Raw genomic sequence first — 27,241 nt, forward strand, 5'->3', positions numbered from 1 at the left:
GTGTTATAGTGAGCATATATACACAGTTGCGGATAGATAGGAGCTTCTCGTTCATTGTTCTTGTCGCTTCTCTCCCGAGCCCAACGATTTCTGCCGATTTCTTTACATACACCTCGAGGGCTGCAAGTCAGGGCAAGCACATGCTAGCAATCGACCTTTGTGCTGCTTAGGATGCCCGAGCCAGGAGCTAGGCAACGCCCTCAACGCGCAGCGGCAAAGGAGGCCCAGCAGCGTATAGCAGCTCAGGCTCAGGGTGCGTGGGCTGTCATAACGGCTTGTAGGAGTCATTTGTGGACAACAGCATTCGTCGTGCTGAGCAGGGGCCTCTTGTTTTGCAGGCCGGGACGTGCATCCCCTTGAAGAGGAGCCCAGCCCGGACGGACCGCTGGTGCTCACGAACGGGCAGAGGAACCAGTCAACCGACCCGAACAAAGAAAACGTAAAGCTGAACGCACAGGCCAAAGCCGGTGCGCCCAAGGCCCCGCCGAAGGCTGCCTTGGCGCCGCCCGCGCCTGCAGCGCAGGCAGCCCCTCGGCCTGGGATTCCAGCGGCTTTCGTGGCAGAACCAAAGGTAGAAGAGCCCGCGGAGGATGGGCCGGACAAGTTCCCTGTGCCCAAGAAGGTGAGCACTTGAAGGGTGACGATGCGTGACATCTGCGCACTCGTGTCTGGGGTTTACCCTCGTTAAGCTTTGAGTTTATTTCTCGCAGGTGGCTGTGGGGGGCTCGCCTGCCTACATCCCGGACAAGAAGCTAGGCAAAGGAGGCTTCGGGCAGGTTTGGCTCGGTCGCCGGGTGATACCCGCGAAGAAGAGCTCCGCCAAGGACACGGACCAGGCGGCGTCATTGGTAAGCGTGTTGTCACACTGCGGCGTTACTGGTGCTCGGCACGTTATTTAGGCGGGACAGGGCTTGGCGCGCCCCATTTCGTTGCAAGTTCAAAAACCGATGCCTTCTCGACTTGTTCTCACCCTCGCCCCTCGCAGAACCAGGTCGCGCTCAAATTTGAGCACAAGAGCAGCAAGGGTTGCGCAGCGGGGCCTCCCTACGAGTGGTCGATTTACTCGTGAGTTTGGGCTTCGGGGTGGGGCGACACTGTTGCGTAGGGGGGTCGCAGGGCCTGTTCACGCCTCCAGCCCCGCTACCTGGCCGCACATCCCTTATATCTTGCGCTACTCATCCCTATCCCAACAGGCAACTCGGGGACGTGTACGGCATCCCCAAGGTGCACTACAAGGGCCAGCAGGATGACTTCTACATCATGGTGGGCTGTGGTTGTGTGACGCGCGGCTTCCCTTGAACCCCGGCCGGCCAGTTCTGTGGATGCAACATGTGACCTGACTTGCCTAATCACATCTCTTCGGGTCCACCTAACTGCAGGTCATGGACCTGCTGGGCCCTAGCTTGTGGGACGTTTGGAACCAGCAGGGGCAACGGCTATCGGAGGCGTACGTAGCGTGCGTGGCGATGGAGGCGCTCACAATCCTGCAGGCGCTGCACAACCGCGGGTGAGGGGTTAACTCAAATGCGTTGCAAACAGGGCACCGGGCATTACGGGGAACAGTGAACGCGCCCTATTCTGGATTACTGCACACACGAAAGTGGCGGCGGCGGTTTAAACGGCGTGAATATTCCGTCGGCAGCACCAGCACCAGGCTCTGCTGCCCAAATGAATCAAGTTCTGAGCACGTCAACTTGTAGGTACGTGCACGGCGACATCAAGCCGGAGAACTTCCTGCTGGGGCCGCCCGACACCAACCGCTCCAAGCGGCTGTACCTGGTGGACCTGGGCCTGGCCATGAAGTACCGGGACGGGCGGTACGGCGGGCACGTCAAGTACGACCAGCGGCCGGACGACTTCCGCGGCACGGTGCGCTACGCCAGCGTGCATGCGCACCTGGGGCGCACCAGCAGCCGGCGCGACGACCTGGAGTCACTGGCGTACACGCTCATCTTCCTGCTGAAGGGCCGCCTGCCCTGGCAGGGGTACCAGGTGCGCGAACCGGGTGAAATTGGGGCCGGCTGAATAATAGGTGTACCGGGGGCAACCGCAATGTATGCGGCTGTGTGCCGCCAGGGACGGGGGGATAGGACAGCCATCAGCAGGCCGTGCAATTAGGAAGGCATCAAGTACGATTTGTCAGGGATGTAATATCGGAAAAGGAATGGTTGCACGACTGCTGTCAGGCCTGTGTTGATGCAAGGTAAGTCTGACAAAGCGAGATCGCCTGCAGTCCAATGGTGTCTCCGGGGCCTGGCACGTGCCACATGTCTTCAGCATCCGCGTACGCTACTCTCTTGTGCGCACAGGGCCAGAACAAGGGGTACTGGGTGGCGCGCAAGAAGATGGCGACGTCGGCGGAGATGCTGTGCCGGCTCACGCAGACCGCGTTCCGCGAGTTTACGGACAGCGTAATGAATGCCAAGTTCGAGGAGGAGCCCAACTACGCGCGGTACATTGCCATGTTTGAGCCGCTGGTCAACGTGCCGGAGCGGCCGCTGGTGGTGGAGAACGCGCTCAAGGTAGGGGTGCGGAGAGGGTCTGGGCTGGAGCATTGGTGGGGCGCTCAGAAGCTGCCATGATTGGGCTACGTTTAAAGGTACTGGCTGCACGTGGCTTGTTGCACACAGTGAAAGTGTGAACGGCACCGGAGTTGAGCAGCGTGCGGTTCGTTGGCTGAGATTGGGCTTGCACACCGTATGGCTGCGCACTAAGCGGTTGGCCGCTCCTTTCAAACTTGCCTTGCAGCTGGTTGTGGGCAGCAAGCGCAGCCGCGCGGACTTCGAGGGCGACGTGGAGATCCAGCCCGTGAAGAAGGTCCGCACCGGCAACGGCGCGCGGCAGTGGATCACGGTGTACAACAAGCACGCCCCCATGAAGCAGCGGTGAGCAGGGGGAGTCAGGAGAGCCGCTGGTGGTGAATGGGAGGGGTGGGCACCTGAGCTTGTTGGCGTTGCGAACACCAGGTCGTGCACGCTCCTCGCTGACGTCGCACGCCTCCGCCCCGCGCCGCAGGTACCACTACAACGTGAACACCAGCCGCCTGCTGGTGCACGTGCAGAAGGGCTGGGAGGACGGGCTGTACATCTCGTGCGTGTCGTCCTGCCAGAACCTGTGGGCCATCGTCATGGACGCGGGCACGGACTACACGCAGCAGATCTACAAGGTGCGTGCAGTGTATTGTGGTGGGAGTGCTGCTGCAACAGCACAGGTTTGGGCTGGGGCTGCTGTAGCATGGGTGATTAGCATACAAACCGCCTAGCAGTGATACGGCGGCGGAACCGGTCGTTATGTGCCAAGGAAGGTGTGTGACAAAATATAGAGCAGGCGGTGACACGGGGCGATGTGGTTGAAATTTTGCAGGTGCACTACAACTCGTTTCTGCCCAAGGAGTGGATCATGGAGAAGTGGGAGGAGGGCTACTACATCACGGCGGTGTCGGGCAGCGACAACAACAGCAGCCTGGTGGTCATGTCCAAGGGCACACGCTTCACGCAGCAGTCGTACAAGGTGGCGGACTCGTTCCCCTTCGAGTGGATCAAGAAGAAGTGGCGCGAGGGCTTCTACGTGACCGCCATGGCCACCTGCGTGAACCAGTGGGCTGTGGTCATGAGCAAGACGACCGGCATCATCGACCAGGTGGGTCCGCGGGCGTTCGTTGGCAGGGGACCTGTTGTGGTGGTTGCAGGCGCCAGCAGCATCCACAACGATTCTGTGGAACCACCTTGTAAGACTGAGCTACGATGTGACAAAGCAGCTCGACAGAGACAGGAACTAAAGAAAGGCCTGCACCTGTGTGACTTTCGCTGAACGCAGGTGGTGGAGGTGGACTTCCAGTACCCGTCGGAGGGCATTCACAAGCGCTGGGACGCGGGCTACCGCATCACCTGCGCCGCGTCCACGCACGACCAGTCGGCGTTCGTGCTGTCCAACCTGCGCAAGCCCAACCTGGACGAGACGCAGGAGACGCTGCGCACCAGCAGCTTCCCCACGCAGCACATCAAGGAGAAGTGGGGTGAGTACTCGGTCCGGTCGGGCACGGCAGGCGCGGGCGCGGGGATGGGCTCCCATCGTGCCAATGGCCTCGCGGTTTGGATGGGGATGGCACGCACTGTGCGGCGGTGGTAAGAAGCCTGTAAGTGTGTGAATCAACTCTTTGCGCAGCATTGTGTTCCACTGCTGACCGGTGTTCATGTGCCACTGTCACCGCCACAGACGACAACCTGTTCCTGGCGGCGATCTGCTACGGCAAGACCGTCAGCTAAGGAGCGGCAGCCAACGCACGGGCGGACTGGCGCGCGCGAACCGGTGGCTAGTGCGGCTGGCGTGGCCTGGTGTGGCATTCGGGCTTCGCATCTGTAGCGCCGATCGACATTCAAGGCGCGGAGTATGGCAGCCAGGTGCCCCTCAGCAGGTCAGCAGCCATCCTGGCGTGCGGCTCCCCCAAGTCTCGGGGCTGGTTAGTGTCAGTTGCAGCGGGTAGGCGGCAATTTCCGCAGTTTTGCTGTGTGCTGCACGGTCGGCCCCGCTTGCTGTCGGGGCACGTAGGTCAGGTCGCGCCGTGCAACAGCTGAATGCAGGCAGTTGACGGCTTGGGGACGCCTAGATACAGGCACTACAAGAGGCAGATGGAATAACCTCGCGCGGGGGTTCAAATACATAATTAGAACTGTGCGGGTGTCAGCAGGGTGCGCCTTCCTTCTGCTGGCACGCGTCTGGTTAGCCAGAAGCAGATAGATTCTTTTGTTTTGACTCCAGGGCATCCGGATTGTCAGCTAGTGGCAGGACAAGGCGCAGTGTCGCGTGTGTGTGTGTGTGGGTGTCGCTTGTGTTGTTCTGGAGGGTGCAGTGGCTGTGCCACTATTCTTCAGGTATACTGTTCAGGTGTAGGTTCGCGTGTAGGTGGTTTCGGACGGGCGTTTGTGAGGACCCAGCTGGTCCAACAGGCACGCGAACACTAGGATGCATCGGCTCGACCCGGCACCACAAGTTAGGCACCAGTTTGACGGACGGCCGGGCATGTGCGTTCTCTTATTGTACGATAACACAGCGCACTCTGGCTGTGCTGCATGCTTACACCACCTGTAATCTCTCGTTTTTAGCTTTTTCGCGAACAGAATAAACGGGCAGCGCTGCCTGGAAGTTGTGATTCCGTTTGGTGGCTCGCGTGCCCGCGACGTCCAAGTGTGCCAACACTGCGGGACTGTGTGGGTAAGTGGGATGGCAGGTTTGGGGCGGCAGGTCGGTTTGGAGATGATGACACAGGGCGGTTTGGAGATGATACGGGGTGACACACGGGATGACACACGCAGGGCCGCGACGCCAACTCGGCTACAAACATGCGGCACGCGCTGATGGAGATGCTGCTTGGCAAACCGCGGCCTGCAGCCCTGCGACCTGCTGGCAGCGGTAGCGGTGCAGGGCCTGGCGGCGGCGGTGGCGGTGGCGGCGGTGCAGGGCCTGGAGACGGCGGTGGCGGCGGCGGTGGCACCGCGCCTACCGGCGGCAACAGCAGCGGCCACGGCGTTGGGCCCGGTGGTGGCGGCGGCACGGGCGGCCCTGGGCCCAGCGGCAGTGGCGGCGCGCATGTTCGGAGCAGAGGGGGCGGGCAAGGCCACGTGGAGGAGGACAGCGCGGCGCCGCCTTCAAAGGGCGCCGGCGCGCAGGTTGAGACCTGCCGGTGTTGTCTGGTTAGCGACCTGTGCTGACGAGCATGGCGTAGCAGGCAGTCGGCTGCAGCGACATGGGTGTTTTTCTTGCTGTCTGGTTGGCCTGCTGCCTGCTGCACTAGTGCTTGATAGCTGGGCGCGACTGGGCACATATGGCGGGCGGTGCCTGTACAAACCGACCCCGGCTATGTCCGGGAGATGAGGCTAGTATCGGAACCTTCGGAGGACGCGGCGTGGCGGCACAGCCCACTTTTCCCTTGCAAGGGAGAGCCACCTTTTCTTGTTCGCGAACAGGAATAAACTGCAACGGATAGTCCTTAGCACGAGACATCCGACCCTGAATTCCGAGCCCTTGCCTCACGTTGATAGCGTTTAACAGCCCCGCTGAACATAACAGCGCACCGCGCCATCTGCCAAGCTCATTCCAGCACACAATCCAGGTTGTAGGCAGCTGATCACATTCAGCCCCTTTGGCATCTTCAGCCGTCCGCACTCAGGCCGGATCGGCTTCCACCAGCAGCGGCCACAAGCGCACCAGACGGTGTTCGCTCTGGTTCCACCACTTTCTATCACCGCCACGGCCACAAGCATCAGTCAACTACATGCGCCCCTGCGCCTTGAGGCGGCGGACGGTGTCCGAGTCCGTCATGGTTGTGTCCGCCAGGCCCGCGAGCGCCGCCAGCGCCTGCTGCTGCGCGTTGCCCAGCCCCCCTGCCCCCGAGCCATCGCCCGCACCGCCCAGCCCCAGCACCGCTCTTGCACGCGCCATCACGTTCGCTGCGAGCGCCGCCGCCGTGGAGGCGGCCGCCGCCGAGGACGCCAGCGGGTTTGCGCCCATGCCGCCCATCTGGTTGTACATGCCCATGCCCGCCGCGCCAAAGCCGCCGCCGTTCGCGCCGCCGAAGCCGCCGCCAAAGCCGCCGCCGCTGCCGAAGCCGCCCTGCGCGCCACCGTAGCCACCTGTGCCGGCCGCGGCCCCGGTCATGGCGGCGAGCACCGCCGGCGCGCGCTGCGCGGCGGTGGCTGGGTTCTTGGGGTGCAGCACGATTCCGTCGTAGTAGCGGAGCAGGTGGGGGCCGTACGATACCTGGGACAAGTGGCGGAGGCGGAGGCACACACGGCTCGTAAGCTCCAGGCGCCCTCAGGGTGGGAGTTGGGGGACTACATTGTCCTCATGGCCCAAGTGGAGCGTCTACATGACGCATGCAAGCGCTCGTCCGCATTTGTGAGCTCGACAGCTCGCAGCTTGCAGTATGTTGACGTGCCCCGCCTCAAGACACCAGGTGACGCTGCGCTTACCTGCCAGTTGCCGTCCCGCACGTCGCCGTTGGCCGTAACCTTAATCTGGAGCACATTCAGCGCCTTGTTCATGTGGTCTGCGCCCAGTGATGCAACACATCGAGATACGCTGTTAGGCACCTGAGTGGAATCGCAGCGGCCGCCGTGAAGCAAAAGCCGGGCTGCCAAAACCCCACATGCCCTGCCGACCCCAACCTTACGAGGCATCCCTCATCCTACGCGTCTCACCTAGCGTGGTTTGTGTGAACCAGCCGTCCGTGCTGAGCACGATCTCGCCGCCGGGTGCCACGGTCACAATCTCTGTGTCCTTGAGCTTGACCACCACGTTCCCAGTGGCGTCGTCCAGGTACGTCTGCACGTGGCTCACCGGCGCTGCCGGCACAGCGCCCCCCGCAAAGCCGCCCCGGCCGCCGGCGAAGCCACCACGGCCGCCAAAACCACCCCGTCCCCCGAAGTCACCGGCGCCACCACCGTTGAAGCGGCCGCCGCGGCCGCCGCGGCCAGCGAAGCCTTGCCCAGCGGGGGCAGTGTGGCGTCCGCCGAAGCCCCCGCGGTCGCCCCTGCCGAACCCGCCTCGCCCGCCACCGTGGTCGCCGCGGCCCTGAAAGACCTTGCGGTCTGAAAATTTCTGGACCCCACCACCGCGTACGCCCAGGCCGCCCGAGCCTCCTGCGCGGCCACCTCCGCGATGCTGTCCGGATGCGGGTTTATCGCCGCGACCACCGGTAAATCCACGCTTCTTTATAAGGTCCTCAAGTGACATGCTCAAGCCATCTGGTTCAGACATGTTGGTGCGCGGCAGCCAACAAGAAAAGACTTGCGGGATCCCTACCGACTAGAGTTCGGAACTGATAATTTGTGCAGGTTCTGTTTACTGTTGGTAACGTGGCCTAAGGAACAGTGTCACCCACTGGGAATTCCCGGAAGGAGTTGCAGAGCTTGATTGGCCGACTCGCCCCATGCAGTACTCCCTCAGCAGGTTGTTCACAGGTGCCGGAAAGCAAACAACACTCTTGGATTCAAGTATTTACATGGCCGCCCTTTGTACCGTTTCAGGCAAATGGGTTCGTGCCAACGACGCCGGGCTGGCCCATCCTCCATGTCAAATTGCGCACTCTTGCTGTCACAGTTCGCCAACTGGTCGCATCAATTGGTGCGAGGCAAACCGCATGCCTCTAAAGCGTCGCGCTAATACCTGCATACCCCCGTATCGCGCTAATACCTGTACAGCTTCTCGCAGCGGTGCATTCCTGCCTCTCATTTCCCATGCGCCTCTGCCACCACGCCCGCCATCTGCTACGTGCGGCGCTGGCCGTACGCGGAGGCGCTGGTCTTGCCTGCGCCCGCCTGTCCGGGCGACGAGCTGACGGCGCCACCCACCGCGGCAGGGCGCTTTACGCCAGCCGCCGCAGCTGAGGTCCCGGGCGCGGCATTGGTTGCAGCCAGCCGCTGCACCACAGTCTTGACGATGGTGTTTTTCAGGCCCGGGATGGGCGCTGGGCCCAGCGCCGCCGCAGCACCTGCCCCCGCCCCCGCCGGCGCGCCCTGCACAAGCGCCGCACTGCCCGCCGCTGCCAGCACCTGTCGCCGCACCAGCGTGTCCCGCTCCTTCTCCTGCGCCGGCGCGCGCTGGTCCTTGTCCGTTCCCTGGTGCACGTCGGGGCCGGTGTCAGGGCCGCCGCCGGCGCCGCCCGCCTCGCCCGCCGCCGCCGCCACCCGGCCAATTAGGATGTCCAGCGCCGCCACCTGCTGCTGCAGCACCAGCAGCCGCCGCGTGGCCTCGCGCGCCGACACGTCGCTGCCCTTGTCGCCTGCCGGAGCATTAACCAGACATGTTGGTCATACGCCCACATTTACGTGCGTCCGGCATGTGCTTGCAGTGGACGCCCACGAGTGGCACAGGCATCGCAACACGCCTCGGCGACCCCCACTACACGGCACTCACCCTCCAGTCGCTCCAGGTATTTGCGCTCCATGTCGGCCTTGCGGAACTGCACCTGGTGGATGCCCTCCCACTTGTGCCGCACCGCCGGCTGCACGTCCCCAGCCAGCTCCGGCGGGCTGGTCAGGCGCTGCAGCACCGCCACCGTGGGGTTGAACACCTCCTGCGGCGGGAAAGGCATGCCGCGGTACACACACAACTTGAGGCCTACCACACCCCACTTGGTTTGCCTCCTGCCCCATGTTCGGAAGCCCGATCCCCCACTGACTCGGGCTGTCACACCAACCTCCCACATGCATGGCGCCTGTGCTCCCCCCCCCGCCGCCCGCCCGCACCTCGGTGTCGCGGAAGAACTGCAGCCGCTCGCTCAGCACGGTGAGGCACTCCTCCGAGTGGTACACGTCAGGCAGCAGGTCGTCGTACCTGGAGACGGACAGGACCCGGACCATGGGATCGCAAGACGTTGACGGGCAGGCTTGTGGTGTGGAGTGCAGGCCAAGGCCACCAAGGCCAGCCCAAACGGAAATGCCGTATGCAAGGGCAGCGGCCTTACCGGCAGATGTTGAGCAGCACGTTGAGCGTGCGGTTGAGTACGTCGATGTGCGGCTTGCTGCGGTTGAGGCCCCTGTCCGAAGGAGAAGATGTGGACATAGTTGCCGGGGTGAGCCAAACAGGGGGATGCGGGACTCAGTGCATCCCTGGCGCTCTGCTTGGGCTTGGGCCCTGCACCTACCGCATGAAGCGCAGTAGTGCGGTAACGCCCTCGTTCCGCGCGATGAGCTTGCAGCAGTCCCGGCTGTAGCGCGTTGCCGTTTCAATCACCTGCACCGCCTGCATAACCTGCACGCCACAACAGTGCAGTGCGTGCAGACAGCAGTTATCAACTGCAGACCGCCGTAGCTGCCAAATAGCACACGCTGCGGCCCAGTAGGCCGTCCAAGCCGCCACCTGCAACCAACTGCCGAAGGCCGCACCTGCACCAGGTTCTTGTTGTTGCGCAACAGCAGCTCCAGCGCCTCGCGCGCCCGGTTGCCGATCTGCCGGCTTGGGGAGCGGCGCGCGTCTGCCGCCGCCGCCTGCAGCCGCCGCCGCGCCTCGCGCTTGGCCCGGCCGTCCCGCTTGCGCACAGCGTAGCCACGCCAGGCGGCCTGGGGCGGGTGTAGATAGGTGATGGGTGTGAGCCATTGGTAGGGCCGCTGGTGGGTGAGGGGAATGCACGATGACATCTACCCAGGTGGCAAGGTTGAAGGCGTAGCAAACTGACCTGGATTTGGACCGCCGCCTGCACAGCAGACTCGAGCCGCCGCCTGCGAGGTGGGTAGGTTGCGGATCAACACAAGTAGGGGAAGGCATGCGTACAATGCAGCATTGCAGGTAATATGCGCGCAGCTGCAATGCAGCGACTTACCGCGCCAGCCACATGCGCACGCCGGCCTGGATGGCCAGCACCGCCCGCAGCTGCACTTGGTGGGCGTCCCGCCGCCGCCGCAGCTCGCGCCGCGCCCGGTGCAGCGGCACCAGCACGGCGCCGATCACCCGCAGCGCCTCGCGCTGGCGGCAGTAGTCGCGGCGGGCGGTGTAGCTGCGCCATGCCTGTGTAAGGGCACACATGTCGGCGTGGGAGAAGGGTTTGCCAGGCTCAGCGTTCGTGCCAAGGGACTGAGGCCATTCCATGTGCATTGCAGACAATGTTTAGCTCAGGACTAACACGCCAACACGATGTGGGGCCGGCTAGGCAGGTACTCACCGTCTGAATGGCGAGGGCGGCCTGTCGCTCGCGCTGGCTGTCCCTGTGTTCCCGCCACACCGGCGCGAAGGCCTTGCGCGCCTGGTAGCCGCGCCAGTGGGCCTGGATGCGCATGGCGGCCGATACACTGCAGGAACCGGTGAGGGAGATGGGGTGGCGGCACCATCGTAAGTAGCATGTCGCATCATGCATGATTGAGGGAATTCATGCATCAATGCATCATTAGCCAAACCGCAGCTCACCCGCGCATGTACTGGCGGCTGATCTCCATGAGGATCTCGGCTTGCTTCTGCTGCTCCCGCGCCCAAAACGCCTCTGTCGCCTGCCTGAAGGCGCGGCATGCCAGCCGCATGCGCCAGGTCCGCTGCATGACGCCTGCAGCCTGCCGCACCGCGGCGTGCCGCTGCCGTGCCAGGGCGCCGCGGGCCAGCGCCTGCAGCCGCACCGTGATGTCTTGCAGCTTGGTGTACTCGCGCCGGGCCTGCACCATGCGCCACCACGCCTGCACCACAGTCGCCGCCCGGTGCTGACCTGCAACCTGCCGCCGCAGCTGGTGGCCGCGCACGACCGCCTGCAGCAGCGCCGCAGAGCGGTGCTCTTGCTCGGAGCGTTGCTGGGCGCGCAGTGCGGCGACTTGGCGCCGTGCCTGCTCCGCACGCCAGCAAGTCTGCAGGATATGCAAGAAGTGGATCTCAGCATGCCATGTCGAAATGCATCAGCCAGGCAGTACTCCCCCAGTGCCGCAGGCTACCTGGATGTGAACCAGGCTCTGCAGGCGCCTCTGCACGAGCCGGCGGGCCTGCATGCCGCGCACGTGTGCCTGGATCAGCAGCACACGAGACCGCGCCGCCGCCAGCTGCCGCTGCGCCACCACGCTTCGCCATGCCGCCTGAATGATCACCGCCGCCTCCTGCTGCTGCAGGTAGGCGGTGCGGGCCTGGTGCGATCGCCATGCGGCCTGGATGGCGACGGCGGCTTGCCGCTGGACCAGGAACCTGCAGGCCAAGCGAACACGGCTGTGTTACCTCAACCTCAACAGGCATGGGTGTACGCAGGAACCTACCGCTTCTGCGCCTGGTGCATGCGCACACACGCCTGTACCTTGACCGCAGCATCCCGGGCCGCCAGGTAGCGGCTGCGCTGGCAGTGGCTGCGCCAGGCTGCCTGGATGGCCACGGCCGCAGAACGCGCCGTCCGCAGCTGCCCCATGGCAGAGTGGCGGCGCCAGGCGCACTGCACGGCTGTGGCGGCGGCGTGGTGCTGCGCCAGCTGCTGCCGCATCGCAAAGCCCCTGCAGCCGTAGTGGGGCGCGGTGACGTCATACAGCGCACTAAAGATGCGCGCCATTACGGGATCACAGGAGGCAACAGTTGCCGAAGCATGATGGGAGACATGGCACATGTGCTTGCGAGGCACGAACCTGAAGGCAGACTGAATCGACACTGCCGCCTGGCGCGCGGCAAGGAAATCGCGCCGGGCCTGCACCATGCGCCACCACGCCTGCGCCACAGTCGCCGCCCGGTGCTGAGCTGCAACCTGCCGCCGCAGCTGGTGGCCGCGCACGACCGCTTGCAGCAGCGCCGCAGAGCGGTGCTCTTGCTCGGAGCGTTGCTGGGCGCGCAGTGCGGCAACTTGGCGCCGTGCCTGCTCCGCACGCCAGCAAGCCTGCAACAAACACCAAAGGTAAAATGCTATAGATGGCACGTCCGATAAGTGAATGTCACGCAGCTTCTCAGCTTGATGTCGAGGGGGCCCAGTGACCGACCTGGATGTGAACCAGGCTCTGCAGGCGCTTCTGCACAAGCCGGCGGGCCTGCATGCCGCGCACGTGTGCCTGGATCAGCAGCACACGAGACCGTGCCGCCGCCAGCTGCCGCTGCGCTACTACGCTCCGCCATGCCGCCTGAATGATCACCGCCGCCTCCTGCTGCTGCAGGTAGGCGGTGCGGGCCTGGTGCGATCGCCATGCGGCCTGGACGGCGACGGCGGCTTGCCGCTGGACCAGGAACCTGGACAAATCACATAATTAGCAAGGTTTTAGTGCATCCTTGCTTTCATGAAGCAATACAGGCACGACTTGTTCCGCAAGGGTGTTACGCTTAGTTACCTCATTTGCGCCTGGTGCATGCGCACGCACGCCTGCACCTTGACCGCAGCATCCCGGGCCGCCAGGTAGCGGCTGCGCTGGCAGTGTCCACGCCATACTGCCTGGATGGTTGCGGCCGCTATCTCACGCCGTGCTGCCCGAATCTCATGCGAGAACCTGCAAGTACCAGGATACAACAGATTCAGCGAACTGCGCGTACACTGTCTGAGTGTTCATGCCAGGAAACCACGTGCGCGCCGAGTAATTACCACATGCAGGTGCATCCTAGATGACCCCACCACTCACTTCTTCTGCGTGAGGTGGCGGCGCACGTGCGCCTGGATGACAGTGGCGGCGGCCTCTTGCCGTGCCAGCTGCCGCAGTTGCTGCACTTGTCGGGACGCCAGCCGCCGCCGTGCGAAGGCTTGAAGTACACATGCAGCCTGCTGTAGCTGCAGGAACCTGTACCATCATACAAGGCAACGTGGAACAATTCATCACTCTACTCAGCAGAGGCAGGCTCGCAACACGACGGATGGGGTCATGCTGCCTTTGCCCTTGGCGCTGTGCGCACCTGCGCCGTTGCTTGGCCATGCGCCACGTGGCCTGGATGGTGGCGGCGGCGGTGCTGCGCCGCAGCCCCTCCTTGTAGCGCTGCAGCGCGGCGCGCATGTAGCTGGGGCGCCAGCACAGGCGGCGGCGCAGGTACTCCATGATCACGTAGCCGGCGCGGCGCTCGGACGTCAGCTTCATCAGCGCCTCGCCCAGCAGCGCCACGTACTGCACAGGGTGACGGGGTGGTTGAGCGCCGGCGCGTACAGCAAGTCAAAGCATCCGTTGCTATGCTGGTGCTGACCCACCCATGCAGCCAGCGGCAGGCCCGCACTCCCGCCGCCCGCAGCAGCCCCGCCGCCCGCAGCAGCCCGCCCCGCCGCCCGCAGCCCTAGGCCCCCGCAGCCCCTGCGGTATCCGCCGCCCCTCACGCGCACCAGTATGGCCGCCAGCTCGTCCGGGCCGTCCTCCAGGTAGTCCTCGGCGCCCAGCAGCGCCGGCAGGCCCAGCGCATCGCCCGCCGCGTGCAGGGCGCGGAAGTTGGCGGCCACCGCGGCCTTGTAGGCGGCCGCCAGGCCGTCGTCGTGGATGACACCGCCCATCTCGTACACCGCAGACCAGCCTGCGGTTTGTATGGTGGCGAGTACCGTGCTTTGGTACCTTAAGAAGCATGGGGTGCTGCGGTCAAGTATGCGTCGGCGCTGCAATGAGCGCCTGCTAACAGCAGCGACGCCGTGGCGACGGCGGCAGCGACGCGGCAAGGCACGCCTGTTGCATGCGCTCACCGTTGGCCTTGAGCGTCTCCAGCTTGACGTACTCGGTGCCGCCGGTGAGTCGCGCCATCTCGTCGGTCGTGGCGGGCGTGTCGGGCACACTGATGCGGCTCTTGGGCAGCGCCTCGGGCAGGTAAGTGTGCACCTGTGCGATAGGCGACACAGTGTGTACGGCAGCGACACTGCGGCTATCCAGCTACAGCTTCCACAAGCCCCTTCACACCTACCAGCTCTCCCCACGCTCCATCCGCCCTATTCCACCAGCTAGCACCCTGGCCCGACATAGCACCCACCAGCCCTAATCCCCCTGTGTTCCCAGCCGCTCACCAGGTAGCACAGCGCGCGGCCGTCCGCCAGGCTCCAGGTGAAGTTGTCCACGCCCACGCCGTGCAGCGCGCAGGCCGCCCGCACCCACTGCAGCAGCGCCTGGCTGGCGGGGTCGTTGAAGTAGCGCAGCAGCACAGCATCGTCGCCCGCAGAGGCAGAGGAAGAGGCCGAGGCGGCAGCAGGCGTGTCAGAGGAGGAGGCACCGGCGGCGGCTGCGCGGCGCAGGCGGGCGGCCTCGCGCTCCAGCGTCTTGACGTCCACATGCTTGCGCAGCTGCAGCAGGGAAACATAACGGATCTTAGGCACCCTCATGTGATAGGCGGCCCTTCAGGCCCGCTCTCGTCTGTGCAGAGGTAGGCGGCAGATCAACCTGCCCGCGCCTCCCGCACGCGTGCCTCGCCTCCTGCTCCCGAGCCCAGCCTGGCACGCACGCACCTTGAAGTGCATGGCCATCTGCCACAGCACCCCCAGCGTGATGCGCTGGTCCAGCCGCAGCAGCCCCTCCGCCACCGTCTTTGCCACGCCCTCCGAGCCGCCATCACGCGGCCCCGCCGCCGGCCCGGCGGCCGCCGCCACGCCCTGCAGGCTGACGCCGTGCGCCTGCAGAGCCCGCGCCAACCGCAGGCAGTTGTTACGCATGTTGGTTTCGTCCAGCGGCCGGCCGGTGTGCTGCGGGAAGGCCATGGTAGGCAGCAGGTCCTCGTGCGGCGAGGGCAGCCGGCTGGCACCGACGGCGCCAGGGCCGCCTGCGGCTCCGGTGCCCAGCAACCGCGCGCTGATACCGGAGGAGGACGCGACGCTGGCACTGCTGGGTTGTGCGGAGAGGCCGGCAGCGTTGCCATTAGCGGCGGCGCCCCCATGTGATTGCGCTTTCTCTGCGATGGCAGTAGCATTACGGCGGTGCACAGTGCATAGCTCAAGCGCACGCAGCATAGCCTGCCGTAATACCTCGCTCCCTGTCTCCCTCCCCTCCAAAACACCAACCACTCCACCGCACTGCCGCCGCCACCGCCATCACCACCGCCACCACCGCCGCCACCACCACCACTGCCGCCGCCACTCACTGCGCAGGTTGTCCAGCAGCTTGGCCAGCCGGGTGCCGTCCCGCAGGTCGGACGGCTTGGCCACCCGGAAGTCCGCCTCGTCGCGCGCGTGCTGCACGTACTCCGCCACGTAGCCCATGGCCCGGAGCTGGTGCCGCACGTCGCCCGCGCCCGCCAGCCGCGGCTGCAGGAACTCCAGCAGCACCTGCCGGTACAGCGCCGCACAACGGGAAGGGGAAAACGTTGCTTGAAGGACATATCATTCGCGACTGGCAAGCAGCAGGCACGGAGGCACGGAGGCAGTGAAGCGGTGTGGTGGCAAGTCCCCCGCGTCCGCAACGCAAGTCGACACCCACCTGCTCCGACGTCTTGATAGCCGCCTCCTGCCTGAACAGCGAGGGTGTGCCGGCGGGCAGGTCGGGCCGCTGCGCCAGTCGGTCCAGCAGCAGCACCAGCAGCAGCACGCGGCCCAGCACACGGGGGCCCAGAGCCTCCTGCACAGCGCCATGCATGTGGAGACACCGTGAGATGGTGCTCCAAAGCACAACGTTGTGTTAGTGAGCTACAGTGCCCTGCACAAGGCCCGTCCCGCAGTTCCTGCTTGCTCTTTCCCCAGGTCATCGGCCCCCGCAAGCGCCAGGCTTTCTCCGCATTCCGCTCACCCAGTACTCGGGCGTCTTGTATGCGGCCCCCCGGTACGCCGCCGCCAGCTCGGGGTCTGCCAGCAGGTGGTCGGACAGGTAGGCGCGCAGGAAGGCCGGCACCTCCACCGCACCCGCACCCGCACCCGCACCGCCACTGCTACTGCTACTGCCGGGCGGCCTCATCAGCGCCAGCATGTTGCCTGTCGGCGTGTCGGCGTGCCCATTGCCAGCGCAGTGTTAGCAGTGTAACCATGTGTTCGCGGCTGGGGTGCTCCCTGGATGCAATGCGGTAGCCAGGCAATGTCCCTCCCAGATCCAACGCACCTGGCGACAGCACCAGCGCCTTGCCCAGCACCGTCTGCAGCCCCACCGCCAGCCAGAAGGGGTGGTAGGCCGTCAGCACCGCCAGCGCCTCTTTGCGCCGGTGCACGTCGCTCAGGGTGGACTCCTGCAGGCGGGGCAGGGTGGATGTCAGCGTGTGGATAAGCACGTCGTTTGTCGTTGCCGACTAGCAAGGACGCATCGAGCATCATATGGATGACACGCTCGCCCCTTTTCGCCTCGCCCCCAACGGGAATGGCTAAAACAACGCCCGCCGTCCGTGGGCACAGCTACCACCATCCTGGTCAGCTCCCGCAATGATCGCACCCCACCCATCCGCCCCGCGCACCACGTCCTTCAGCGCCAGGTGCCGGGCGGCAATCTTGGACTCCACCTTGGCCGCCGCCGCCGCAAAGGACGCATCGCGCTTGAAGTACAGGTAGGCCTTGCCGCCCACCTCGCCCAGCAGCCGCCGCACCCCCACGCCCGTGGTGCAGCCGCTGTCCAGGCCGGCCGAGGCGGCCTCCACAGTGGCCACTTCGCTGTTGAGCCAGGAGATGAGGCCGCGTTCGCGCTTGGCTTCAGCGCTCCTGGGGCACACGGTGTATATGCAGGGCGCAGGTCAGCCCAATATCATGCAAGCATATATCTATCCGCATGCCATGCGAGGTTCACTCCCGGCCTTACTGCATTCCCGCACGACGGCATGTGCCACCTGCAGCCTTCATCGCCACCCCGCAACCACAAGGCCCTCACCCAACGCGGCGGAAGTCCAGGGTCCGGCCGCCACCGTCAGCTGCCAGTGCCACACCGCGCACGTTGGGGCTGCCGGCGCCGGCGCGGTGCGGCGTCACCAGCCGCACCGGGGCGCGGCCACCGTTGTTCAGCAACGGGCTGGCTGCCAGCGGCGTGGCGGGCAGCTTGACGTTTGCTGCCGCCGACAGCGCGGACGGGTCCAGCATGCCCGACGTCCGGGGCACGCCAGGGTAGGGCGCCTTGGACGCAGCAGGTACTGCTGTGGGTGCTGCTGCGGGTGCTGCTGCAGCTGAGGCTGGGGCTGAGGCTGCGGGCGCAGGTTGAGCCGGCACTGCTTCGCCGCCACTGCTGGCAGAGCTCCCGTTGGCGAGCTGGGGTGCGGCAGCCACAGGCACCTGGGGCCGGACAAGCGACAACGCCCGCGGCGGCACCTTGCCAGCAGGCGCTGCGGGCCTACTGCTGGGCGGTCCCATGGACCCCGAAGTGGAGGCGATGGGTCCTGGGCGGAGCGAGGCGGCCGCGCCCGATGCCCGCGCCCCTGCCTTTGCCGGCAGGGGTGGGTCCGTGGCCGTGCCCTGCAGCCGCACCTCAAGCCGAGCCTGCCGGGCCCCGTCCGTCATGCGCCAGCGCAGGGCCTCACACAGCGCTCCGGGCCCCGTCGCGTGCCAGGTCACCCGCAGTGTGCGGCTGCTGCGGCGGGGCACATCCAGCGACCCCTCGACGGCGAGCACGGCTCCGCTAGCCGGGTCGACCAAGCGGACGCATGTCGGTGCCTTCTCAAGCGTGATAACCTGTTTAGAGCAAGTAAGGGTATAGATTCACTATCTGTTCTGGGCTTGGAATCGCTACAGCCACTCCCTCCAGCTTCCTCTCCGCATGCAACTCCGGGCGACTCAACCCCAACTCCTGGCAACTCACTCGGTCAAGGTCCGTGTCATTGAGCAGCTGCAATAATGATTCCTTGGATGAGCCAGTCGTGCAGCTGCCCAGTGCGCAAACCGGTCTCTGCAGTGTTGCGGTTGAATGTTACAGTGAATTGGTCGCGGCGTAGCGGCTTGCCGCAGCGTACATGCTCGCCGTTTTGAGTTGCCAGAACCTTACCTCGCCTCCGTATGCAATTAGCCTTAGGACAGTTGCTGCGGGCGTCGCTGGCTCGCGCTCGCGCAGCTGTTTCGGGGGCGTGAACTCCATTATTGCCTCCCTGGCTTATTCCCTTTGACTTTCTGTCATCATTGCCTCGGCAACATGAAATTCTGCAAACGAGAGCGCCGGATAGGCACCAGCGCAGTCTAGAGCCGTCTGTCGCAGTATGCACAATGGCCAGTAAGCCGGGGTAAGCTACAATACCGCAAGTTCGCCTAAGCACTTGTATGCGACGACTGCGCGCACTTTGGGTAAGTTCAGGTTGAGTTCCGCGCTTGGATCGAGGGCGAACATGTTTTGTCTACGCGTGCGATTTACAACGCTTGCTGAGTTGTGCTAGGATGCATGTGCTGTCGTTTATAGGTGCACGTATTGCGAGGGCCCACATGTACTCCCCGTCCTTGCGCCGGCCTTTGGCCACCTGCTCAACAGCCCAACGCTGTCCCGCCCTGGGCCATCCCAGCACGGCTTGTCCTCTCCCTTTCATACATGCACTATCCCTTACCCTCGATGATTGCAGTGTGGGTATTGCAACCAGGTGGACATGCTCTGTCGCTCATGTTACTAGCTCCTGTTAAAGCTGGGACCAGCATGCACAGGTGCAGCTAGGCGTTGCCGCCTTGCCTGCCTGGAAGGGCAAGCTTTACCCCGGCAGCTGCACACAGTCCTTGAGACAACGCAGGCTTACATTGGTAGGTGCTAAGCTTGGGCGGAGGGGTCATCGGGCGTTGGCGTGCCGGGGCAATGATTGTGGGGCAATGCGGCGTAAACGGTGTAACCCCTGGCCTCATCCGGACGAGAGCCGAATATGTCCGCTGAAGGTGGCTAATCTTGATACATTGTCGCCCGTTTCAAGTCATACTTATTTGGGCTTGTGGGCAAGCCGTTGAGCAGTAGAAACTTGCACTTGCACTGAGACCGTTTGTCAAAGCCCTCAACCGGGCCCTGTGTAACTCGACTGAATTTAGCGGTTAATACCTCTGATACTACCCATAATTGCAACATGGCGGCTGGCGGCGAGCTACGCGAGAAGAAGGTTTGCGTCGTTGGCTCAGGAATTTCTGGCCTCTCCGCCGCATGGCTGCTTCACAGGTGAGCAACAATGTAGTTTTCACAAGTATGGTGTACTGATAACAAATCAGGGGTGCTGATTGCCGGCCGCGTGCAACCCGCCTAAACCAATCGCGATTGCGGACCTTGTGGCTACGCACGGGTGTAACCCAAGTGCACCCAAACCGCCGCACCGGTGTATTGGAACTGCATATTGGTATGCATCCAACTAGCCCGCAGCCCCACAAGGTACATGCCCGACGGCGGTCGGCCGGTTCGGTGTAAACCCTGACCCGCTCGCACGCCCGCGCTTGCGGTATGCTCTTCCCGAGCTCCCGCAGCGCTATGGCAGCCCCTGCATACACCATGCCTCACATCCCTCTTCTGTAGTGCAACCATATCGCCATGCACATAGAATGCCCTGTACGGTGTGCCCTGTGTAAAACAGGAATGGTGCGCGCGTCACCCTGCTTGAGAGCGAGGCCACATGCGGCGGCCACACGCTGACCGACCACACCTCGCCCTACCCGGTGGACCTGGGCTTCCAGGTCTGCAACCTCACCACATGTGAGTCCGTGGCTCCGTGCAGCCACGGGGGCCGTGCAGCGGGAGGCGGTTTGGGTGGCTGCCAGCTGTGGGATGCCTGCGGGATGAGGCTTTGCGGGTCAAACTGGCGCAGTGTAAGTCAGTCTGTGAGGCCTGTCCCCAGCCTGCCCCCAGCAAGCGCCAAAGAGGTATGCAGATCAATGCAGATCAATGCAGCACGCTGGAGTGGGCACTGCTGGCGCACCACACGTCTCCCTTGCATACTCACACGCAATGGCGCCCCACGCTCATACCACAGACCCTCACTTCATGGGCTTCCTGGAGTGCCTGGGTGTGGACACGCAGCCGTCCGACATGAGCTTCGCGCTGTCGCTGGACGGCGGCAAGCTGGAGTGGGGCAGCGACAACCTGGACACCATCTTTGCGCAGCGTTCCAACCTGGCCAGCCCGTCCTTCATGGGCATGCTCCGGGACGTGGTGCGCTTCGGCAAGGAGGCGCCCAAGGTGTGCGGGGCGGTGTGGCGGCCAGGGAGGCTGGGCAGGAGGTGGCGCGGGTTGGTGGCAGGCCGTGGCAGGGGGCAGCGGTGGCGGTAGCGCTGCACGGGGGGAGGCGAACGGGCGTAGGCAGGCATGCGGGTAGGCAAAGGCCCTGGAAGTCGGGACGTGCGGGGCCCGCTGACGTGACGGCTCCCGCCCGGCCCGCCCCCCTCCTGGTCCAGGTCCTGGAGCCCGCCAACGCGCACATCTACCGGGACATGACGCTAGCCGAGTACCTGAAGGCCAACCGCTACAGCGCCGCCTTCACCAACGCATACGTAGTGCCCATGTGCGCCGCGGTGTGGAGTGTGCCCAACGCACAGGTGCGGCCGGTGGAACGGGCGGCGACTGGGGTGCAGCAAAGGGGAATGGCAGCGAGCCGTAGCCGGGGCCGGGGAATATGCGATGTGGGGTGGGTGCGCCATGTCTAGCAGGTTGCGCCAACACCCAGGTACCCGTTTTCCGCCCGTGTCTTGCCCAGGTCCTGGCGTTCCCTGTGGTGATGCTGATTCGCTTCTGGGTGAACCACCACCTGTTGGACATCTTCCAGCGCCCGCTGTGGCGCGTGGTGCGCGGGCGCAGCAAGGTGTACGTGGACCGCGTGTGCTCAGGTGGGGGCAGCTAGCGGGTATGCGGGAGGAAGGGTAGGAAGTCCGCAACCCGAGAGGGCCAGGGTGCAGGTGTAGATGGAGGGTTTGTCAACGGAGCATCCCACTGCGACGGGGCTGAGAGGGGAGGCGCAAGCTGGACTGACAGGAGGACGCGGAGGGCTGTTGGAGGGACACGACTGAGCGACGGATGCTACCTGAGGATCTCCCCTCGGGTCAGTCGTTGCCTGTCAGCGCCTTGCCTGCCACGCCTGTAACCCACATCGGCTGCTCCCTTATTCACAGAGCTGCCGGACGTGCGCACGTCCACGCCCGTCACCCGGGTGTTGCGCGGCCGCGCCGCCGGCGAGCCCGTGACGGTGTACACGGCCACCGGCCCCGCCGCGGCTGGCGAGCAGTTCGACGCGGTGGTGTTCGCCACGCACAGCGACATCACGCTGCGGCTGCTGGGCGAGGACGCGGACGCGCCGGAGAGGGAGGTGCTAGGCGCCGTGCCCTACAACGACAACGACGTGTGGCTGCACACCGGTGGGTGGCTGGGTGGGCGGGGTGGGGTGCTGCGGGGCGCCCGCAGCGCACGTGCTGCTGGCGGGCAAGGCTCTCGTTGAAGTGGCGCAGGGGGCAGCAACGGATGTGATGGAAGGTGGGTGGTTTGGGCGTTCGTGTGGCCCACATCCCACGTCACGGGTGGTTCGATCATGTGGCTGCGCACCCCCAACGTCCCCACGCCTTCTGGTTGCCCATATCCCTGCTCGCCCCGCCCGCGCAACCTCCCTGCGCTGCCCGCAGACCCTTCCCAGATGCCCGTGAACCGCAAGACCTGGTCATCCTGGAACTTCCTGGGCACCAGCAGCCCGCAGGCCGACACCTCGGCCGTGTGCGTGTCCTACTGGGTCAACAGGCTGCAGGAGCTGCCGCCCGGCGCGCCCAACCTGTTTGTGACGCTCAACCCCATCACCCCGCCCGCGCCCGACACAGTCATCCGCCGCCTGAAGCTGGCGCACCCCGTGTTCAGGTGGGCGGGCGTGTGGGCGGCAGCTGGGGGCTAGCGGTCGCAGGGCTTGCGGTTGCAGAGCTGGCGGGAACGGGGCCAGTGCTGGGCGCGGGCCCCTTGCGATCCTGAAGATACGTCTCCTTCCTGTGCCGCCCCTCCCTCCGTGCGCAGTGCCGCCTCTGTGGCCGCTCAGGCTCAGCTGCCGCAGCTGCAGGGCCACCGCGGCACCTACTACGCGGGCGCCTGGGCGGGCTACGGCTTCCACGAGGACGGCATCCGCTCCGCAGTGGCGGTGGTGGAGGCCATGGGCGGCAGCCTGCCCTGGGTGCCCAGGTGGGTGCAGGCTGCAGGGCGAAGGTGCAGCTGGGGAGGGGGAGAAGGAGCATGTGTTCTGGAAGGCAGCCCACGGCCGATGCGGAGTCTGGTGTGAAGCTAGAAGACCATCACAGCAACCCTGCAAGGCAGTCCCAAAGGCGGGAGGTAAACAACGCTGACTTGCATTGTCCCCGTGGCGTGTCGTCGCTTCGTTCCCACCCCTCCCGCCACAGGGCCACCAGCCCCAAGGTGTCGGCCATGCAGGGCCTGTACATGAGCCTGTTCGACAAGTACGCCCGCTCCGTGTTCAACCAGGGCCGCTTGCGCCTCATCCTGCCCACCGGCCAGGAGCTCAACTACGGCTCCGAGGACACCATCGCCGCGCCCGTGCCCAAGGGTGAGAGAGCAGAACGCATACTCTTCGGATTTGGGTCAGTCTTGGGTACAGCAACTCATCATTCATAAGATGGGCTTATTACGCGTCAGCTCTTGCGGTGCCGTCTCAGGAAAATCTCAGCTGCCCCCATGCCATCCGCTCGCTCCCCAGGCGAGGAGTGGCGCGGGCGGCCCGACCTCAAGTGCACGGTGCGCGTGTACAACATGGACTTCTTCCGCAAGATCGTGCTGCGCCACGACGTGGGCATGGGCGAGGCCTACATGGACGGCGACTACGAGGTGCTGGGCGGCTTCGAGGGGCTGGGCGGCTTCATGGCGGTGGTGACCGCCAATGCCGTGCGCGCCGAGCAGGAGCGCGGCCACCTGGGCCTCATCAACTGGGTCGGCGAGCGGCTGCTGTACCTGTCGCACCTGCAGCGCCCCAACACCATCCAGGGTGCGTGCGTGCGCAACGGGGAGGGCGCAGGGTCGTAGAGGGTTTCAAATAGGTTCGTCAGGGCGGCGACGTCGGGCGGGGCAGCGGTGGAGTTCTGTGGGCAGCATGTGGGGCGGGGCGGAAGGTGTATTGCATTGGCAGGCGTCTGCTGCGTGTGGTTCCCCTGACTTGAACGGGTCCTGCTTACCAACCCAGTCCGCCTCTTTTGATTTGCAGGCAGCCGCAAGAACATCGAGGAGCACTACGATGCCGGCAACGCCATGTACAAGCTGTTCCTGGACGAGACCCTCACCTACTCCTCCGGCGTGTACAAGGGCCCCGGCGACACGTGAGTGCGCGCCGCACCGGCGGCGCCAGCCGCCGCTCCTGCTCCTGCTGCTGCTCCGTCTCGATCTCTTCTTGTTTTTTGTTGCGGTGTGTACGTCTATCTGTCTTGACCCGCGCTGAACCGCCTCCTGCGGGTCCTGCCTCGCAGGCTGTACCAGAGCCAGCTGAACAAGATCGACACGCTGATCGCCAAGGCGCGCATCGGGCCCAGCGACCACGTGCTGGAGATCGGCTGCGGCTGGGGCGGCTTCGCCATCCGCGCGGTGCAGACCACCGGCTGCCGCTGGACCGGCATCACCATCAGCAAGGAGCAGCTGGCGGAGGCCACCGAGCGCGTGGCGGCGGCGGGGCTGCAGGTGTGTGGCTGCGGATGCGGATGTGAAGGGGGGCGTCATGGGCGCGGGGCGGGGTGGGTTCGGGCGAGGAGCGGCTAGCGGGCCTTTAGTTCACAACCGGTCTGTTTGGCCCTCTCCCTCATCCATCACCCACCAGCACCAACGCCACCCTCCCGCCACCCTCGCACGCCCCTCAGGACCGCATCACGCTGCTGTTCTGCGACTACCGCGACACGCCCACCACCCTGGGCGCCGCCAGCTTCGACGCGGTGGTGAGCGTTGAGATGATCGAGGCGGTGGGGCACGAGCACCTGCGCCCTTACTTCAACGTCATCGGCACCATGCTCAAGCCCGGCGGCCGCGCGGTGCTGCAAGCCATCAGCTGCGCCGATGAGAGGTGAGGGCCGGGCTACGGGCGGCCCGGGACGGGGCAGCGCGGGCAAACTGCGTCGCAGCGCGGTGCTGTGTCTAGCGTGTATGGCGTGTGTCAACCGTCGACACGCGCTCGCATCCACCGCTCCTGCCCGGCTGCGCACAGGTACGAGGCGTACTGCCACACGTCGGATTTCATCCGCGAGCACATCTTCCCCGGCGGCCACCTGCCCAGCCTGGGCGCCATCGCCGACTGCTGCCGCGGCACCGGCCTGGCGGTGCGCGACACGCACGACATCGGCCCCGACTACGCCATCACGCTGCGCTCCTGGCGCCAGACGTGGGAGGAGCGCAAGGCCGACATCCTGGCGCTGGGCTACAGCGAGCGCTTCTGGCGCAAGTACAAGTGAGTGAGGGTGCGGGCCGTGGGCGGCCGGGGCGGCGGTGACGGCGGGGTACGGGGATCACGAGGCTGTGTGGTACGTGTGCGTATGCATGGCTGCGGTTGAAGACGCGTGGAACACTTGGTGAGCATGCCGCAGGCATAATGTTATTACGGGACCTCTTTCAGTCACAGCTGGCTAAAACCTATGCTTGCGCACGCCTCGCTCACCCCGCAGGTTCTACTTTGTGTTCTGCGAGGCTGCCTTTGACGCGCGCTACATCCACAACTATCACATCCTGCTGGTCAAGGACGGCGGCGCGCTGATCAACGGCCACACCGCCAATGGCCACACCGCCGCCTCCTTCACCTCCGCCACCACCACCACCACCACCTCCGACGGTGCCTCCGGCCCGCTGGCGGCCTCGCTACTGCCCACCTCTGCCCAGGCGCTGGTGCAGGAGTTGCCCTCAGACCCGGTGACGCAGCTGCTCATGGCACTCTACTTCTTCCTGGCTGGGCTCCTGGTGGGGCGCGGGCCGCACATGTGGCTGCTGCCCGCCGCCTCCTTTGCAATGGCGCTGGTGGCGGCCGCCGCGCACGTGGCGTCGCAGGCGCTGGTGCCCTCCTACCGCTTCCTGACGCCGGAGCGGCGCGCGCTGTGGTGCAGCGACATCGCGCACCTGGGGTACAGCGCCTGCGTGTCCGCCGCCTCGCTGGCCTACGCCTTCCACGAGCCGCGCGCGCTGCAGCTGACCAACCAGCCCGCCGACATCACCCTGCCCTCCATCATCACCGCCGTGTCCGCCGGTGAGCACTGGAGGAGCGCTTCGTTCCCCGACGCGGCGGCGCGGCGGTGCAGGGATGGTTTAGAAACAGAGCTCCTCGGCATGGACATGAATCCTCCAGGCGGCTCTAGGGTTGCTCATGTTCGTGATGGCCTGCCAGCCCCTCCCCCCTGCTTCCGCCGGCCAAACCCTCAACCTCTGGCGTTCCATCACACCGCCATTGCCTGACCAGCCTGCCTGAACCCACCACCCGCCACCCGCCACCCGCCACTCGCACCCGCAGGCGTGTTCGCGTTCAACCTGTGGATGTGCGTGCGCGCCCGGCTGTTTGAGCGCACGGCTCTGGCCATCATGCAGTACACGCTGCTGCTGGTGCTGTTCGGCACCGCCACCTACAAGGGCGTGGGCGTGCCCTTCCTGGCCGCCACGCTGGCCTCGGAGGTCTTCACCGTGGCCTTCCTGTCCGGCAAGCTCCAGGAGATGGCGGGTGCGTGGCGGGCGCAGGAGGAAAGGAGGGGAGGTGCAGGGGAGGGGAGGAAGGGAGGGGAAAGGAGGTCGGGCATGGGCTTGAGAGACATGAGTCGTGAGTGCCTACGGCGCGCAGAGTGGATGTCTGTACCCTGGAATGGGTGCAGCCTGGGTGTGTGTGTCCCTCTGACGCGCCATCCGTGCCCGCCATCGCAACCTCTCATCCATCACCTTCCACCGCCCTGCCCCTCCCTGCAGGCATGGGCCGCACCTCCCTGCGCCGCACCACCCGCCTCGTGGAGCGCGTGACGCTGGTGCTGTGCCGCGTGCTGCCGCACGGCGTCATGGCGGCGGCGGTGGTGACGCAGCCCGCCGCCTTCGGCCACACGCTCTATTACGCCATGTGTGTGGCCGGCATGGGGTTCCAGACTTTCATCAACTGCCACAAGGCGGTGCTGCTGTTCCGCAGCAACCCGGCGATGGAGGCCGGCGCGGCGGCGGCACCGGCAGCTGGCACGAGCGGCGGCGCGGTGGCCGCCGGCGGCAAGACGCGCACTGACTAAGTGCGCGGCGGTGCGAACGCGCGGGGCAGCCTGCGCGCGTGCGAGCGTGCTGACTGGTGAGACTACGTTAGGCAGCAATTGAGAGCAGAAGAAACGTTTTTGTGAGTGTGTCGTGTGAGCAGAGAGGCGAGCGATGATGGCTGCATCTCGAGTAATCGCCTGATCCTTGTTTATGATATAACTGCATGACCTATGGGGCTGGTCCTTTTACCGCCTCCACATTGGGATGGCGATGCATGACCTGTACTGCTCCCCGTTTGAGCCCGTGCAAACCCATGCTTGTACGTCGCAGCGGGAACACGCCCCCGGCGTCGAACCTACTCATTGAGGTATCCAAAACATTGCTGGTAGGGGATGTGCCGCTGACTGCTGTGAGTAAACCCCTTCATGATGCGATTGCGGGCAGCGGTGTGTGAACAGAAATGCTAGCTGTCCAGTGATAGCGCCGTGTGCCTTGGCAACAAGCCATTCTGCGAACCCGAGCTTCCGGGTGTGTGTGCCTGAGCCACCCGGCCGGCGTACTTCTGGAAGAGGTTGGGCTACGCAATCAAGAGACGCTTGCGCATCACGCTTGCGCTGAAGAATCTGTGCATGACTGATGCTTATGGTTACACACGGGCCGCCTATTGTGGCCGGGGGCTTCCTGGCCCCTTTGTGGAACTGATGAGCGATAGATGGTACGTAGCGGCCATGTGCAAGGGTCGTGCGCACTGTAATTCAAAGGGCCTGACAAACCTCAAACGGCAGGTGCACCAAGCCTTGCACCGGTCCCGCCATGGACAACGCACGCAACTCCTGGCCCGCTCGTACGGTAGCTGTGAA

The 27,241-nt window shown here is 65.0% G+C and overlaps 4 protein-coding genes across 4 annotated transcripts; 2 read left to right on the forward strand and 2 right to left on the reverse strand.

Moving 5' to 3' along the window:
* Positions 1–2: 2 nt before the first annotated feature.
* On the forward strand, positions 3–5,100 carry CHLRE_06g281100v5 (uncharacterized protein). Its single transcript, XM_001695268.2, has 13 exons — positions 3–253; positions 339–622; positions 711–848; positions 986–1,065; positions 1,194–1,263; positions 1,380–1,507; positions 1,701–1,992; positions 2,310–2,522; positions 2,749–2,885; positions 3,016–3,166; positions 3,364–3,639; positions 3,817–4,015; positions 4,216–5,100. Exons 1-13 carry the CDS (start codon positions 172–174, stop codon positions 4,263–4,265), a joined length of 2,100 nt encoding a protein of 699 aa, XP_001695320.1. The 5' UTR covers positions 3–171; the 3' UTR covers positions 4,266–5,100.
* Positions 5,101–5,832: 732 nt separating this feature from the next.
* CHLRE_06g281150v5 (uncharacterized protein) lies at positions 5,833–7,868 on the reverse strand. The gene is made up of 3 exons (XM_043063262.1): positions 7,197–7,868; positions 6,969–7,045; positions 5,833–6,756 (listed from the first exon to the last, which is right to left on the reverse strand). The coding sequence occupies exons 1-3, from the start codon at positions 7,729–7,731 to the stop codon at positions 6,268–6,270; spliced, it is 1,101 nt and encodes a 366-aa protein (XP_042923968.1). The 5' UTR covers positions 7,732–7,868; the 3' UTR covers positions 5,833–6,267.
* A 115-nt stretch (positions 7,869–7,983) lies between these two features.
* On the reverse strand, positions 7,984–18,638 carry CHLRE_06g281200v5 (uncharacterized protein). Its single transcript, XM_043063263.1, has 29 exons — positions 18,261–18,638; positions 18,078–18,164; positions 17,160–17,950; positions 16,753–16,993; positions 16,407–16,530; positions 16,101–16,282; positions 15,795–15,932; positions 15,460–15,643; positions 14,831–15,270; positions 14,396–14,668; positions 14,081–14,213; positions 13,733–13,917; positions 13,318–13,523; positions 13,050–13,205; positions 12,765–12,920; positions 12,423–12,666; positions 12,078–12,322; positions 11,721–11,948; positions 11,409–11,652; positions 10,900–11,324; positions 10,658–10,784; positions 10,319–10,503; positions 10,175–10,217; positions 9,885–10,058; positions 9,644–9,750; positions 9,464–9,535; positions 9,246–9,333; positions 8,914–9,073; positions 7,984–8,779 (listed from the first exon to the last, which is right to left on the reverse strand). Exons 1-29 carry the CDS (start codon positions 18,348–18,350, stop codon positions 8,265–8,267), a joined length of 6,243 nt encoding a protein of 2,080 aa, XP_042923969.1. The 5' UTR covers positions 18,351–18,638; the 3' UTR covers positions 7,984–8,264.
* A 500-nt stretch (positions 18,639–19,138) lies between these two features.
* CHLRE_06g281250v5 (uncharacterized protein) lies at positions 19,139–27,240 on the forward strand. Its single transcript, XM_043063264.1, has 17 exons — positions 19,139–19,394; positions 19,801–19,919; positions 20,197–20,402; positions 20,618–20,758; positions 20,917–21,046; positions 21,329–21,571; positions 21,833–22,058; positions 22,209–22,370; positions 22,586–22,749; positions 22,900–23,184; positions 23,401–23,512; positions 23,660–23,867; positions 24,044–24,243; positions 24,385–24,624; positions 24,839–25,410; positions 25,672–25,875; positions 26,115–27,240. Exons 1-17 carry the CDS (start codon positions 19,306–19,308, stop codon positions 26,417–26,419), a joined length of 3,606 nt encoding a protein of 1,201 aa, XP_042923970.1. The 5' UTR covers positions 19,139–19,305; the 3' UTR covers positions 26,420–27,240.
* Position 27,241: the final 1 nt, after the last annotated feature.

Source organism: Chlamydomonas reinhardtii, chromosome 6 (assembly GCF_000002595.2).
Source record: "Chlamydomonas reinhardtii strain CC-503 cw92 mt+ chromosome 6, whole genome shotgun sequence".
Lineage (NCBI taxonomy): Eukaryota > Viridiplantae > Chlorophyta > Chlorophyceae > Chlamydomonadales > Chlamydomonadaceae > Chlamydomonas > Chlamydomonas reinhardtii.